The sequence below is a fragment of the Rana temporaria genome, chromosome 9, assembly GCF_905171775.1.
Source record: "Rana temporaria chromosome 9, aRanTem1.1, whole genome shotgun sequence".
NCBI lineage: Eukaryota > Metazoa > Chordata > Amphibia > Anura > Ranidae > Rana > Rana temporaria.
The window spans coordinates 112,256,020-112,271,153 of NC_053497.1; the positions used below are offsets into that span (position 1 = coordinate 112,256,020).

Below are 15,134 nucleotides of genomic sequence, written 5' to 3' on the forward strand. Positions count from 1 at the left end.
AATCCGGGTGCCCGACCGCAATTGTGACCTGGCACCTGGGAATGCTTAAGCCTGCATAAGGCCACGGCCTCAATTACTGGCCGGCGCGGGGCACGATCGTGGCGGGCCCGCGCCTGCCGGTAATTGAGGCCGCGGCTTTGCAGCCTTCACAGAAGGAAGCTGAGGCCTGCAGAAGGCCACGGCCTCAATTACTGGCCAGCACGGTCCAGCCAGTAATTGAGGCCGGGGCATTGCGGCCTTCTGCGGGCCTCAGCTTCCTTCTGCGATCTGGCGCCATCTTGTGGTGGCCGTTAGCATTACAGGTTACATTACATTACAAGTAGCAAAACAGCAGTTTTTCACTGCCATCTCCTTCCCTCTAATTAGAACCCCCAAACATTATATATATATTTTTATTCTAATACCCTAGAGAATAAAATGGCTGTCGTTGCAATACTTTCTGTCACACCGTATTTGCGCAGCGGTCTTACAAGCGCACTTTTTTGGGGAAAAAATACACCTCTTTTAATTAAAAAATTAGACAACAGTAAAGTTAGCCCAATTTTTTTTTATATTGTGAAAGATAATGTTACGCCGAGTAAATTGATACCCAACATGTCACGCTTCAAAATTGCAAGAGAAAAAAAGAGAAAATTTTGCAAAGAAATATTTTTTCTTCAGAAATTTGGGCCAAAATGTATATACTCTTACATATCTTAGGTAAAAATAACCCAAATTAGTGGATATTATTTGGTCTCTGTGAACGTTAGAGTCTACAAGCTATGGTGCAAATCATTGAAAAATTATCACATCTGATCACAGCTGATGTACTGACGTCCTATAATTTCTTGAGATCCTAACAAGCCAGGAAAGTACAAATACCCCCCAAATTACCCCTTTTTGGAAAGTAGACATTCCAAGGTATTTAGTATGAGGCATGATGAATTTTTTGAAGTTGTAATTTTTTCCCACAATTCTTGGGAAAATTAAGATTGTTTTTTTTTTTTTTTTTACACAAAATTGTTTTTTTTTAAAGTTTTTTTTACGTTGTTTACGTAAGGCTTTTTCCGGCGTAAAGTTACCCCTGCTCTATGAGGCGTAGCCAATGTTAAGTATGGACGTCGGGCCAGCGTCGAATTGTGCATAGTTTGCGTAAGTCGTACGCGAATAGGGCTGTGCGTAAGTTACGTTCACGTCTAAAGCATTGACTATTTGTGGCGTAATTTGGAGCATGCGCACTGGGATATTTTCACGGACGGCGCATGCGCCGTTCGTTAAGAACGTCAATTACGTGGGGTCACGGCTAATTAGCATACAACACGCCCCCTACCAGCCTATTTTGAATTACGCGGGCTTACGCCGGCCAATATACGCTACGCCGCAACTTTAGGCGCAAGTTCTTTCTGAATACAGGACTTGCCTCTCAAAGTTACGGCGGCTTTCCGTATATGAGATACGCTACGCCCGCCTAAAGATAGGCAGATGTTTCTGAATCCGGGCCCTAATCTCTCAACTACCTGTTACACTTTTGAAGGCTCTGGAGCACCATAACAATGGAAACCCCCACAAAATGACCCCATTTTGGAAAGCAAACACCCCAACGTATAATCTATGAGGCATAATGAGTCTTTTGAAAGGTTCATTTTTTTCCAGATGTTTTTGGAAAATGTGGAAAAAAAATGAAAACGCATTTTTTTTTTTTACACAAAGTTGTCCATTTATAAGATATTTCTAACACATAGCATGTACATGGCAAAAATGACACCCCAAAATATATTCTGTTACTCCTCCTGAGTATGGCAATACCACATTTGTGAGACTTACACAGCCTGGCCACATACAGAAGTCCAACATCCAAGTAGCACCTCCAGACGTTCTAGGAGCATAAATTACACACACAAATTCCTGCCAACCTATGACATTGTTGAAGGTCCTTCATATTTCTAACCCATAGCATGTACTGTACATACCAATTACAAACCAAAATACATTCTTCTGAGCAAAGAAAAGATTACCTGCGGTCTTAGTAGTGCAGTGGTCCACAGAGGAGAGCATCGGTCCAGGTAGCAGGCAGATGTGGTCAGTAGCAACGGAAGGATCGTCCATGCACCATGCAGGAATACTGTCCATAGTACAGGCCGCAGGCAGAGATATGGTTAGTGCAGCCAAAGTATTGGTCCAGGCAGCAGGCAGGACCATCAAGTTTAGGGCCTCGGTCAGAAAAGAATGGGGACAGGGGTAGAGGCTTCTCTCACCCAAATGTGAGACCCCTGTGTAGCAGGGTGCAAGATCAGTCCAAGGGGCAGGCAAAAACATGGTCAACAAGCCGAGGTCAGTGCAACTAAAAAGGCAGAAATAGATGGTAGGCAGAGGCATAGTCGATACAGTCCAGGGTCAGTTCATGTGAAAGGCAGAAACATGGCAAATAAACAATGCAGATGGCAGGCAGAGGCATAGTGGATAAACAGGCCAGGGTCAGTTGAGTTGAGGCACTAGGTTGGTTGGTTGAGGCAGCAGGGAAATCAGCACAGAAATAGAAAAACAGGGAAGTGGCAGTCTATTAGAAATTTGAGTTAATAATTTTTGAAAGAGTGATAATCGCTTGAAGCATGGTGTCATACATAGGCCAGGTTGGGAGGGACAGTCGGGGCAATGGTAACTGGTGTCTTTTCTAATTCCACGTTTGCTGCACACCCGACATTTTTTTTTTGGCGTCTTCTTCCGGTTGCTGATGGTGGAATATTGTCAAGAAAATGGCGCTCATGCAGTCTGCTGACACAATCGGAGTGGATTCTTTGTGGGGCGGAGCCTTGCTGATAGATCAGGGCAGTGACAATATTTTCGATATATCTGATAAAGGGGATGGGCATTTCCGTTGAATTTTGACAAGTAACGTACGAATTATAAAAGGGCCATATGGAAAAAGTATATTGCAACTTTTTTATACCAGAAAATAGACTTTCGTATTGAAAGATAGGGCTGCATCATTTGATCGTTTAAATGCACCAATGCCCCCCCCCCCCTCCCCATGTACTTATTGTATTTGTTGATACAGCAAGGCTTTTGAACGGTACCGGGTCTCCTGTGAAGTTCCACTGAGGTGTCATTGTGGATAGTCGACATGATGTAAACATCTTTCTTATCCCTCCACTTCACGGCCAAAACTTTTGTTCCTCAGGCTTGCCGATTCCCTCCTTTGTAGCCTTGTGGTGACTAAACTCTGTGGGAAGCCTTTCCTGTTTTTACGTGCAGTACCACAGGCCAAAGTTTTATTCAGGAATAGCTGGCGAAAAAGGGGCAGACTGGTGTAGTAATTGTCCATGTATATGTGATACCCCTTTTGGAAGAGTGGGAATGCCAACTCCCATACAATTTTCCTGCTTATTTCCATATACGATGGACACTCAGGGGGCTGCAGCTTAGTATGAGTACCCCTGGGCATAGTATGATTTGGGGTTGTTTCGTATGTACCGACATGCAAAAAGATTTGTTTGGTCTATGATGCTTTGAAGGAACTCATCAGGGAAAAATAAATTAAATTAAAAAAATCGATTTCAGATAAATCTTCGGTGTTGGCCTGCACACCTGGCTGTGCTGTGAAAGGGGGGATTGTGGCTGACCCTGTGCTAGAAGGCAGGCACAACGGGTTGGCCAAGCCATCCAGAAGATGGGTTTGGGCCCTACTTCCTCGGCGTGGAATTCCAGAGCTTGTACTGGGCCTTTTGCTGATTGGCCACTGGGGTGTCCGGCGCTGCTGGTAGCTGCCTGGGGTTCAGACCGTGGTCTTTTTGGACTGACTACTTCCTCCTTCGATTCGGATGTACTGATTTCGGGGGGCTTGTATTCCAAACCTGAATGGAAACTGGAATCAGAACTGTAATGGGGCGGTGAGAGCTCCCCGCTGCTCTCATCGGTCTGGGTTAGCATTTGCTATGCCTCTTCTGGGGTGTATAATTTTCTGGACATGGTGGCTGTATGACAGGGCTGCACGACAGGGACTAATTGGCTGTACATCAGCTAGAAATTGGCTGCAGGGCTCACGGGTACTCCTGATGGGGGGGATGGGTACTCCTGATGGGGGGGATGGGTACTCCTGATAGTGGCAATGGCTCCTCCTGTATAGGCAAATCAAGGCTTACAGGGGAGGAAGGTACCGTGCAGGCACGGCTAGAGCCTTCTGTCTCCGGCGGTGTTGCTTTCTTGCTCTTAGCCCCTGAACCCTTTCTAAGGCAAGACATCTTTCCAAGCAAAAAGCCAAAAATGCATATACTACAAATGCATATACTACTGTGTTCTGCATTAAGTATGCAGAGCTGCTGGCCTCTGGATGCTTTCTGATCCCTGTGTGGGCGCCATTTTCAAACAAAGTGGCATGCTCGCGCCTGTGCACGCGCCAGACCTCACTCTCCTCCCCGTCAAAGTACGCCCCCGTGTGGGCGCGGCCAAAACCACAATGGCGGCTGCCTGGGAGCATAGCGGGCTTCCCCCTACTTTGCTGGGTCTCTTACCGGCGTCTTTCAGGAGAGGAGTGGAGTGGTGGCCATCCTTGCAGAGCTCTGCAGCTGGGGAAGTGTGCTTGTCCTGCGGATCTGACACTTGTACAGAGTGAGGTGAGAATAACTCAGCTCTTTACTCCCTCTAATGGCTGAAAATGAGAAGACAACCACTCTAATTTTGAAAAAGGTCCTATAGAACAAATCTTAGGCTCCTTTTTCACTTACCTTACCCCTGCCGCAGGTTTAACTGCTGAACTTTGCAGACAGTACCAATATTCCCCCATCTCAGCGGGTTTTGTGTGCCAACCTTCAGGGGGTATGGGTTCCTATTTAAAGGAGACCTCTTCCCTGGGCCTTGTAAAGGACTCTGACCAGGACTTTTAGCTGCTATAGCGAAGGTGCTGGACCTCAGTGCCCAGTCCTCCGAAGAGAGACATCACTGGCGACGCCTCATACGTGAGGCCTGGATCTCATCCAGTTTTGGCGTAATAATCTAGCGTCTTGGATGGACCCAAAGGCGTAGCTCCTTTTAGCCCTCAGGGGCCTTGGCCGAGCTTCCTTAGCACATTCTCCACGCGTCCACACCTTAGACACTGGCGAAAAAACTGAGGTACTTCCCTGATGGGAGGGGCTATATGGAGGGGAACTGTCTCTGATTGGTTGTGCCAGTGTCCCATCACCTCTGGTGACCATACAACCCATTATGTAATGACTATGGCTCTGTGTCCTGTGGTGTACGACAAAGAAAACATATTACACACAAGTATAAATAGCATTCTGGTTCATGTGCAACTTGTTATTCATTTTAGAAGACATTGAAATATTAACTAGTAAACTCCTTTTTCCTGGTCCATTTTTTATACATATGATTTAGGTTCATATCTCCCAGTTGCTTACCTACAATGGGAGATTATTGTTAATTATTCACAAACCATGTTGTTGCTTCTAATCGAACTGTTTATTTTGGATGCAAACCCTTTAGGCCGGTTCACACTTGTGCGTTGCAATTTTGAGCTCCGGTTTCTTTGCCAAGTTCTCAAACAGTTGTTCAGCGGTTCATTTGCGTTTTAGCTGCAGATTTGCTGACCTGGGAGAGGGGAGGGAAGTCTTGCCGCTGTTATCATGAGGGGGAACTCCACGCCAAATTTGAAATAATTTTTTTTTTTAATAAAAAAAAACGGCATGGGTTCCCCTCCATGAGCATACCATGTTAAATTAAAAAAATGGCGTGGGGGTCCCCCCAAAATCCATACCAGACCCTTATCCGAGCACGCAGCCCGACTGATCAGGAAAGGGGGTAGGGACGAGGGAGCGCCCCCCCCTCCTGAACCGTACATGGGGGGTGGGTGCTTTTGGGCAGGGGGCGCCCTGCGGCCCCCCCACCCCAAAGCACCCTGTCCCCATGTTGATGAGGAGGACAGGGCCTCTTCCCGACAACCCTGGCCATTGGTTGTCGGGGTCTGCGGTCAGGGGGCTTATTGGAATCCGGGAGAATAAGGGGGGCCCCCAGATTCCGGCCTCCCACCCTATGTGAATGAGTATGAGGTACATTGTACGTCTAACCATTCACCTAGTGGAAGAAAAAGGTCAATAAAAAAAATAAAAAAAACACACACTACACAGGTTTTTAAAGTAATTTATTAGGCACCTTCGGGGGTCTTCTTCCGACTCTCCGGCCTCTTCTCCTGCTCTCCAGTGCCTTCTCAGCGCTCTCTGGTTCTCCTCCCGCTCTCTGATGCTTTCTTCCTTCTGCCGGGCACCACCGTTATCTTCTTCCATCTCTTTTACTAGCGGGGGCCCGGTCTTCCTCATCGCCTTCTTCCCTCTTCTCGACATGTTGACTCAACGCTCTGTCCTGCTGTAATGCAGTTGCACAACGACTTATATAGGCATGGGGCGTGGTCACCGGGTGAGGTCACCCAGTGACCCCACCCCTTTATGTCGTCACAGTTCCGGGGCATGATGGGACTGTGATGCCATAAAGGGGTGGGGTCACCAGGTGACATCACTCGGTGACCACGTCCCATGCCTACATAAGTCGTTGTGCACCATGCAACCGGCATTACAGCGGGACAGAGCGGCGAGTCAACATCTCAAGAAGAGAAAAGAAGGCGATGAGGAAGACCGGGCCCCCGCTTGTAGAAGAGCTGAAAGAAGATAGCGGTGGTGCCCGGCAGAAGGAAAAAAGCACCGGAGAGCGAGAGGAGAACCGGAAAGTGCAGAGAAGGCACCAGAGAGCGGGAGAAGAGGCCGAAGAGTCGGAAGAAGACTCCCGAAGTCGGAAGAAGACTCCCAAAGCTGCCTAATAAATTACCGTGTAGTGTTTTTTTATTTACATTTTTCTTCCACCAGGTGAATGGGTAGGGGTATGATGTACCCCATATTCATTCACATAGGATGGGGGGCCGGAATCTGGGGGCCCCCTTATTAAAGGGGCCCCCCTGCCCGCAGACCCCGACAACCAACGGCCATGGTTGTCAGGAAGCGGCCCTGTCATCAACATGGGGACAGGGTGCTTTGGGGTGGGGGGGGCCGCAGGGCGCCCCCCTGCCCCAAAGCACCCACCCCCCATGTTGAGGGCATGCGGCCTAGTACGGTTCGGGGGGGGGCGCTCGCTCGTCCCCACCCCCTTTTCTGACCGGCCGGGCTGCGTGCTCGGATAAGGGTCTGGTATGGATTTTGGGGGGACCCCCCATGCCGTTTTTTCGGCATAGGGGTTCCCATTAAAACCCATACCAGACCTAAGGGCCTGGTATGCTCATGGAGGAGAACCCATGACGTTTTTTTTATTTAAAATTTGGCACGGAGTTCCCCCTCAGGATTCCTGTTCAGAACAGAACACATGTGCGAATCAGATGCGTGCCCACAGAAGATAATGGGCCTGAATTCGCACCTGAGCCGCACCGCAATGCCTAGAAAACGCACACGTTTTTAGGGCAATGCGCAGTGTGAATGCATCGCACATTATGTGAACCAGCCTCATTAAAATCAATGTATTTTATAATGTTATGCAAATTGGATGTGGTTTAAGCCACAGCCAATTCGCATAGATGGTGTGAACCCTGCCTTAAAAAGAATTAAAAAAAAAAAAAAAAAAAGTGTGTATTTAAGGGCTTACCCCAAGTTCTTCCTCTAAAACCCCTTCCACGGTTTGTTGAAATCGGAAGAAACACATTTCCTACCCAACGCGTCACTGCACAGAGCAGCTTCCGATCTACTGATGCTTTGTACAGACGTGTCACAGCCAACTGCGACAAAGACGTGCTGGAATCCTTGTGCTGATTACCATCTGAATCTGAAGGAGGCATTATTCTTTGGATCTAACAGATAAAAAAAAAAAAAAGGAGTTAAAGTATATGAAGCTTTTTAGTTTTGGATAGCATAGGAAACTTTTAAAACACCTGCGTTTTTCCTTTTGTGGTCTGTGTCCTATTTGGGAGATTTGCCTTTGCTTTCTGTCCCAAAGAGACTACAGGAAGTGAAAAGGAGATCTTTTCAATGTAAGGGAAATTTGTGCCTAGATTGTTGTCATTACGACAGGTCTTCTCATCGGAAAATGTGCCCTCACCTGTTCCAATGACAGCTCTATCTTTGTGGATTTGCCTTCTATTTCTGTGCTAATGATTCCCCCCTCAGTGGGAGAAAAGACAGCAATAAAAACCTAGCAGGGATCATAACTCTTCCCTACTCAATGCAAAATTTGAAAAAAAAAAAAAGTTTTTTTTGGTTTTACACACATTTGAAGCAATTAACAGCACTGAAAAACATAAAAACATGAGACATAAGCTGTGTCACAGAATAAAATGTAGCACTACCCCCAAGGAGCTGCTGGTTTAGATTTGGGCCTGCCTTTACCCTACTGTTCCATATGCTCGTTTCAGAGAACCTAATTGAAGAGTTGACCACAAAAATGTCGGCACCAAACACAAAGTCTCTTTCAAGGTTTTTATTGAACAAAGTCCAACAGAGGGCCAACAGAGGGGTAGAGGGATGGGGAAAGACTCAGGTATCTTTGCTTTGCGGATCACGGGTACAACTTAAATCCAGAGGATTAATTCAGTTCCACACTGGATTCAGCCACCACCAGATAGGCCTACTCTCACTGGCCTAGCAGCTGGTGCAAAGCTTGCCAAAGTCTCTGCCACAGACTTGATAAGTGTTGTCAGGCCGTTCCTCACGATCTTCTGCCACAAGATCGTGTAACCACTCGCACACTTTGTATAGTTCCAATAAAGTACACAACTCACTTTCAGCCAGGCCGGCAGCACCGTGAGGTAAATTTGCCAGGATACGTCCTTCAATTGAATACCACTGGTTCAGCTTCCTCCCGTAGGCAAGGTAGCGAAGGACCATCCTTGGATTTTTAGGTCCCAGAAACTCCTGGGTCTACTCTCAGTTGCGAGGCCTTGGACCAGCTGGCCCCGAGGCTACGATACTGCTCACACATCCCTGAGGCCAGGAGGGCCATCAGGTCAGGATCAAATACCCCGCCAAAACGGCATCTGTTCCTTAAGTACCCCTCCCCAGAATGTACATCGGGTTGACCACGCCCTCTGAGCTGCTTCTGGGAAAGAGATACCCAATGCATCCAGCCTGCTGCCTTTCCAACCTTGAACCGTGGTAACACCCACCGTCAAGGGGAAAATTGTGCAACCCAGCTGAACTGAAACAGAACCAACAATTTAGCATAATCCTTCCGAGCCAAACTACTGCTCAGACAACTAAAATTTAACACATAGCGCCTACTCAATGGGAGCATGGTGCTACAAAAACATGGAATAAAATGAACTACAGAGGACAACTTGTTCCTTCACACTTCTCTGAATTCCTCCTCTTGGTTTGAAAAATAGCACAAAGACCTAGGTATGCCACATCTGCCATCCATGTGACTGCAGTCATACTGTCAACCAAGGCCTTATGTACACTGCTGCTGGTAAATGGACGTTTAGGAGCAGTTAGGCATTTTTTTCAAACTGCTCCTGAACTCTCCTCTATGTTATCTAATCAGTACATGTACACAGAGTCGTTTACAGTCGTTTCTAGGTTGCAGAGTTTAGAGGCATTTCAAGCACCAAAACGCAGTAACTCGCGTTTCCTTTAATGGCGTTTTTCATTTTTGGCTATTTTGAAACGCTTCTAAATGTAAACACGCCATGTAAACGTGTCAAAACTGACGTTTTAAACGTGGGTTACCATCTGTCAAGTTAAATCGTTCAGGAGAGGTTGTAAAAATGTTCAGTGTACATGAAGCCTAAAGCCTCGTACACATGATCGGATTTTCCAACAGGACTTGTGTGATAACAGGCTGTTGGCGGAAAAAAAAAAACGTCCGTTTGTAGGATCCATCGGACAATTGTTGAATTTTTCACGGACAAATGTTGGACAGCATGCTTTCAAATTTTCCGCAAACAATTGTCTGTTGTCGGATTTTCCGATTGTGTGTACATAAGTCCGTTGGACAAAAGTTCAAAGTACAAAACACGCATGCTTGGAATCAATGCTCACCAAACACAACATTAGCATGCCCAAAGGGTGGAGCTAAAGAGCTGAAAAAACACATAGTTTTGTGTTTGTTGGCCGATAATTGTGTGCCGTTTGTATGCAAGACAAATTCCTGGCCAACGCCCTTCGGACAAAAGTCCTATGCTTTGTCTGCAGAAAATCCAATTGTGTGTATGAGACTTTAGGGTCACCCTGCTGCTTTTTTTACTGGTTCCAAAATGGCACATCTTACTTCTAAAATTGTATGTTTGACAGTTACTGAAGCAGTGCAGCCTGGAACCCAATATCAGACACTTCTAAAATAAAGATTTGTGAAACATTGGGAAGACGTTTGCAAACGAACACAATCTTGGGAGGACAGAATACCTGGTATAATTATTGGTGTGCAGTTTCTGTAGAGAGACCCACCTGTTTCCTTTCACATTCTTGTGTGTTCCTCATAAGAATTTTGATAAGATCTTCTTCCAGAATCTGCAGAATTTCATGTTCTTTCTTTTCTTCCTGGTGACAGAAAAGCAGTTCAATGAAAAAGTGCAATGGCTAATGAGTAATGTCTTAAAAAAGTATATTGTTTTTTTCTTAAATAATTTTTTTTAAAATACTTTGTATAAAACATTTTCATTGAATAGATATGTATTGCTAGGTGAACACCTGAACATAATCTAGAAAGCTAACTTTTCTAATAAGGCAGCACTGAGCCATCTGCATACTTTTTGGCAGCATGTGTATAACTAATTAAAATGTTTGTCTTTGGCCTGGTTCACACCAGGGATGGACTGGCCATTGGGACTACAGGGAGTTTCCCGGTGGGCCGATGGCTCAGTGGGCCGGCTTCAGTGACAGCGGCCTGAGAGTTTCTCACTTCTGCCTAATCTTGTCCCATAAGGGGGGGGCACCAAACTGATTCTTTGCCCTGGGAGAAATAATGTCTAGCTTCCCCACTGGTACTGCCTATAAGAGTACCAGTACCAGCCGTTCTACTCTAATAAAGTAAAATGGCTAGTGGCTAGTGAAGGGGTAGAGGGGGCTTGGGTGGCCGGGGCGGGCTGCGGGAGTTGTCCGGCCGCTGTGGGAGAGACCTGTCAAAGTGGGCCAGTCTGGATGAATTCCAGGGCCAAATTTTTGTCCCAGTCCAGCCCTGGTTCACACTGGTAAGATTTGAGATGTGAAATCGAATCTCAAATTGGCGGCATTTGCCGGCAATGGCACCGGTGTGACGGCGCTGCACCGATTTCAAAAAGTAGTTCCTGTACTACTTTTTGCGATGTCGGGCCGCGATTTACATTGACATCTGTGCAGAAACCTGCACAGATGTCTCTGAAATCGCGGCCGAAATCGGGACTGCCAGCGGGAGTGAAATCGTGCGAGTTTAGCTGAACTCGCACGGCTTCACTCCCGCAGCCCAGTGTGAACCTGGGCTTAGTCCTGGTTCACATTGCAGAGATTTAACATGTCAAATCGTATGCCAAATCGGCGGCTATTCCTGGCAATGGCACCGTCCGAAATCAATGTGACGCTGACTTTGCCGGCCGCACCGATTCCCAAAAGTAGTTTCTGTACTACTTTTAGTGACTTTGGGGTGCGATTTCAATAGACATCGGTGCAGAAACCCGCACAGATGTCTCTTAAAATCACCCTGAAGTCGGGACTGACATGCGGGTATAAAATTGTGTGAGTTAATTCCTGCTGTCAGTGTGAACCTGGGCTTTAGGCAAAAAGGAAAGGATTATGTCCCTCAGGAGTCAAAGAGAATACAGCTTGAATAATTGGTACATGTAAGTATAGTAAAGTATAACTAAAAAGGCAAAACTTTTTTTGGATAGATTGCAAAAGGGATTAAAACACCTGTCAGGGTTTTTTATTGCTGCCTGTGCCCCCATTAGGAAGGTTCATCATCTATTTGTCCGATTTACCATTTTTATTGAAGCTGAAAGTAAAAGAAAATCCCAAAATGTTGAATTGTCACCAGAACCGGAATAGAGGGGACATCTTCCAATGGAGAGACTAGTTTCAGTGACCCCAATGACAACCAGGGATTCCTTCACTTTGAATGGATTTCCTTTCACTTCCTGTTTTGGGACAGGAAGTTAAATGGAAATCTCCACAATGAGACACAGATGGCAAAATAATTGTCTGATGCTATACTTCCCCCTCAAAAGTTTGCCTTTGTTCTACTTTATTATGCAATATTTCAAATTTACTCAATGGAAAAAAAAATATGTAATTCATTGTACTGAGCAAAATAAAAAAAAAATGCATTTACAAAGGCTCCTTATTTTGATAGGACAGTTATCAGACAGAATGGCCTTGTGCCAAAAAACATTGCAACATAGGGGGTTAGTTACGAAAGGCAAATCCACTTTGCACTACAAGTGCAAACTACTAGTGCAAAGTGCACTTGAAAATGCACTGAGTGAGTAAAAAAAAAAATTATATAGTGCTGCACATGCGAACTGAATCGCCTCTGGGCGCTTGTTTGACCACTTCTCCTTTGACCTCAAAAGAGATGGGTTTTGATCTTTCTCCCAAAGGCCAAGTGGTTCTCCTCCAACCGAATGGAGGTTGGTAAAGTGTTTCAAAGTCGAGGGCCTTGGACAGCAAATCTTCTTTCTCCTTTGGACTTGTATCTGGTTTTGGGGATTTGGAGTAGATTTTGGTTGGAGGATCGCAGAACGCGATTGGGGTTGTAAGCTTTTATTTTTTCGCATAGATATTTGGGGGCATTTCCCAAAATACATTTATGCGTCAGACAGAGTGCTTTGAAAGTGATTCTGTCTTTCACTGGCAGCCAGTGAAGGCTTCTCAGTGAGGGTGAGATTGATTCCCACGTTTTTTTCCCAGTCACAAGTCGAGCGGCTGTATTCTGAACGACTTGTGATTTGGTACTTTGGGAGTGCGAGGTAAAGGGCATTTGCATAGTCAAGTCTGGAGTTAACAATTGTTCCCACCACGACTGCTATGTCTTCTTTAGGAATAAATGGAATAAGTCTGCGTAGTAGGCGCAGCAGATGGTGCGATCCGCTGACTACTGACCCTATTTGTGCATCCATTGTCATGTAGGTGTCGAAGATGACTCCGAGACTTTTGACTTTGGTGCTAGGGGTGATGATTTTTCCCAGAATGGGCGGAGGTGTCCAGGTTGTTGCCAGTTGATTCTTTCGATTGGCGTGAAACAGGAGAAGTTCTGTTTTCGAACCGTTGAGTTTAAGATAACTCTTTGTCATCCAGTTCTCTATCAAAGAGGCATTTCTCTAGACCGAGATGATGATCCTTTTTGTTGCAGATGCGAAAGTACAATTGTGTGTCTTCCGCATAAGAGTGGTAGAGCAGCTTTTGGCTGCTGATGATTTAAAAAAGACGGAGAACATAGATATTAAACAGCACCGGCGACAGAGGGGATCCTTGAGGGACTCCGCATGATACCGTGCGTTTTTCAGAGGTGAACGGACCCAGTTTCACTACTTGTGATCGGTTTTCCAAAAAGGAGGAGAACCAGGATAAGTCACATTCTGCGACTCTGGCTACTTCAGCTAGCCGAGTCAGTAAAGTTTTGTGGTCTACCGTGTCAAAAGCTGTGCTAAGGTCCAACAGTACTAGAAGACAAGATTCTCCTTCGTCTGCTGCCTCGAGAGCATCATCCCATATTTTGAGCAATGCTGTTTCCGTCCCGTGCCCTGGACGGAAACCCGATTGATAAGGATCGAGCAAATTATGGGTGTCTAAATGCTGTTGCAGCTGTTGTACCACTACTTTCTCCATTACCTTGGAGAAGACGTTCAGGCCTGTTAAGGAAACGACAATGTTCAGGGTCTTTGGGGTCAAGGGTGGGTTTCTTTAAGATGGGTTTGATTATACCTTGTTTCAACAGGGTGGGCACTATGCCTTCCCTGAATGACTGGTTAATCAGCTGCTTGATAGGTGGTGCCAGAATATCGGCACATTCCTTGAGCAGTTTGGTGGGGATAATATCATTAGGCGCTGTGCTATTTCGCAGGGCACTGATGATATTTTTTGTGGCCTCGATGGAGATGGGTTTTAGAGTAAACATTGTTGGTTGCGGCTGATTTCTGTGGGATTTGGGCAGTTGACTAAGGGGGGGATTGAGGGGGGTACCGTTTTGCTGAATGCTTTCATGGATCCTTTCAATTTTGTTAACGAAATGATCCGATAATTCATTGCAAAAATTCTTGTGAATCAGAATTGGGGGCTTCAAGACAGACTGGATTCATGGTCTGGGTGACAAGCTTGAAGAGTTTGCGGGGACGGTTTAGGGCATTGGTGATGATCTTGGAAATATGATTTTTTTGTCCTTGAAAATTTCTTTGTGGTATTTTTTTGTTATTTCCTTGTAGATGGCGTGGTTTTCGTCTGTAGTGCTTCTTTTCCAAGCTGCTTCCGCTCTTCTGCGTTCTTGCTTAAGCAACGACAGCTGGTCGTTAAACCAGCTGGAGTTGTATTTCCGGATGCAGGTTTTGTGTTTGGGCGCTACCAAGTCGGCTGACTGTAGTAGAGCTGTGTTAATGGCATCCAGGGTTTCAGTGGCTGATGTGAATGGAGTTCCGAATGGAGCTTCTTCTGAGATCTCGTCCAGTGCATTGTCACTGGTTTTGGTGTTTTTGTTAAAGGGGCATTTTTGGTAATCATGAATTTGATTACATGGTTGTCTGTCCATGGTACCGGTTCATTTTCCAGAATTTTTACTTCCAGATCTTGTCTAAAAATAAGATCAAGCGTGTGACCAGAAGCATGTGTGGGCCCACATACTAGCTGCTGCAGACCTAGTCCTTCCAAGTGGTCAATGCAAGCGACGGCCATGGGATCCTGTGAGGAGTTGGCCCAAAGGTTGAGATCCCCAAGCACTGAAAGTGCAGTCGCTGTAGATCCGAGGGTGACATGCAAGAAAAATTTTAAAAAAGCATTTTAGCTTGCACATGATTAGCTGATAAAATCAGCAGAGCTTCCCCTCATTTCAGATCTACTCCTCAGATTTACAGCGACTACACTTCCAAATGCACTTTCAGTGCAATTTCAAGTGCACTTTGCACTTGTAGTGCAAAGTGGATTTACCTTTCGTAAATAACCCCCATAGTGTCACTGAAAGACTTTTGGAGTTCGTACAGGCCAGAATATATTTTTAAAAGAGCTTCTTTTACCTAA

At 45.8% G+C, this 15,134-nt stretch overlaps 1 protein-coding gene across 3 annotated transcripts in view; it reads right to left on the reverse strand.

The window, feature by feature from the left end:
- Window positions 1-15,134, reverse strand: part of SNAPC4 (small nuclear RNA activating complex polypeptide 4) — a 109,215-nt gene that overhangs the window by 35,656 nt on the left and 58,425 nt on the right. For all 3 annotated transcript variants that reach the window (XM_040324149.1, XM_040324147.1, XM_040324148.1), the window contains exons 17-18: window positions 10,386-10,478; window positions 7,594-7,795 (exon numbers count right to left, since the gene is read on the reverse strand). In XM_040324149.1, coding sequence (XP_040180083.1) covers window positions 7,594-7,795; window positions 10,386-10,478 — 295 coding nt within the window. The remainder of the gene's footprint in view (window positions 1-7,593; window positions 7,796-10,385; window positions 10,479-15,134) is intronic.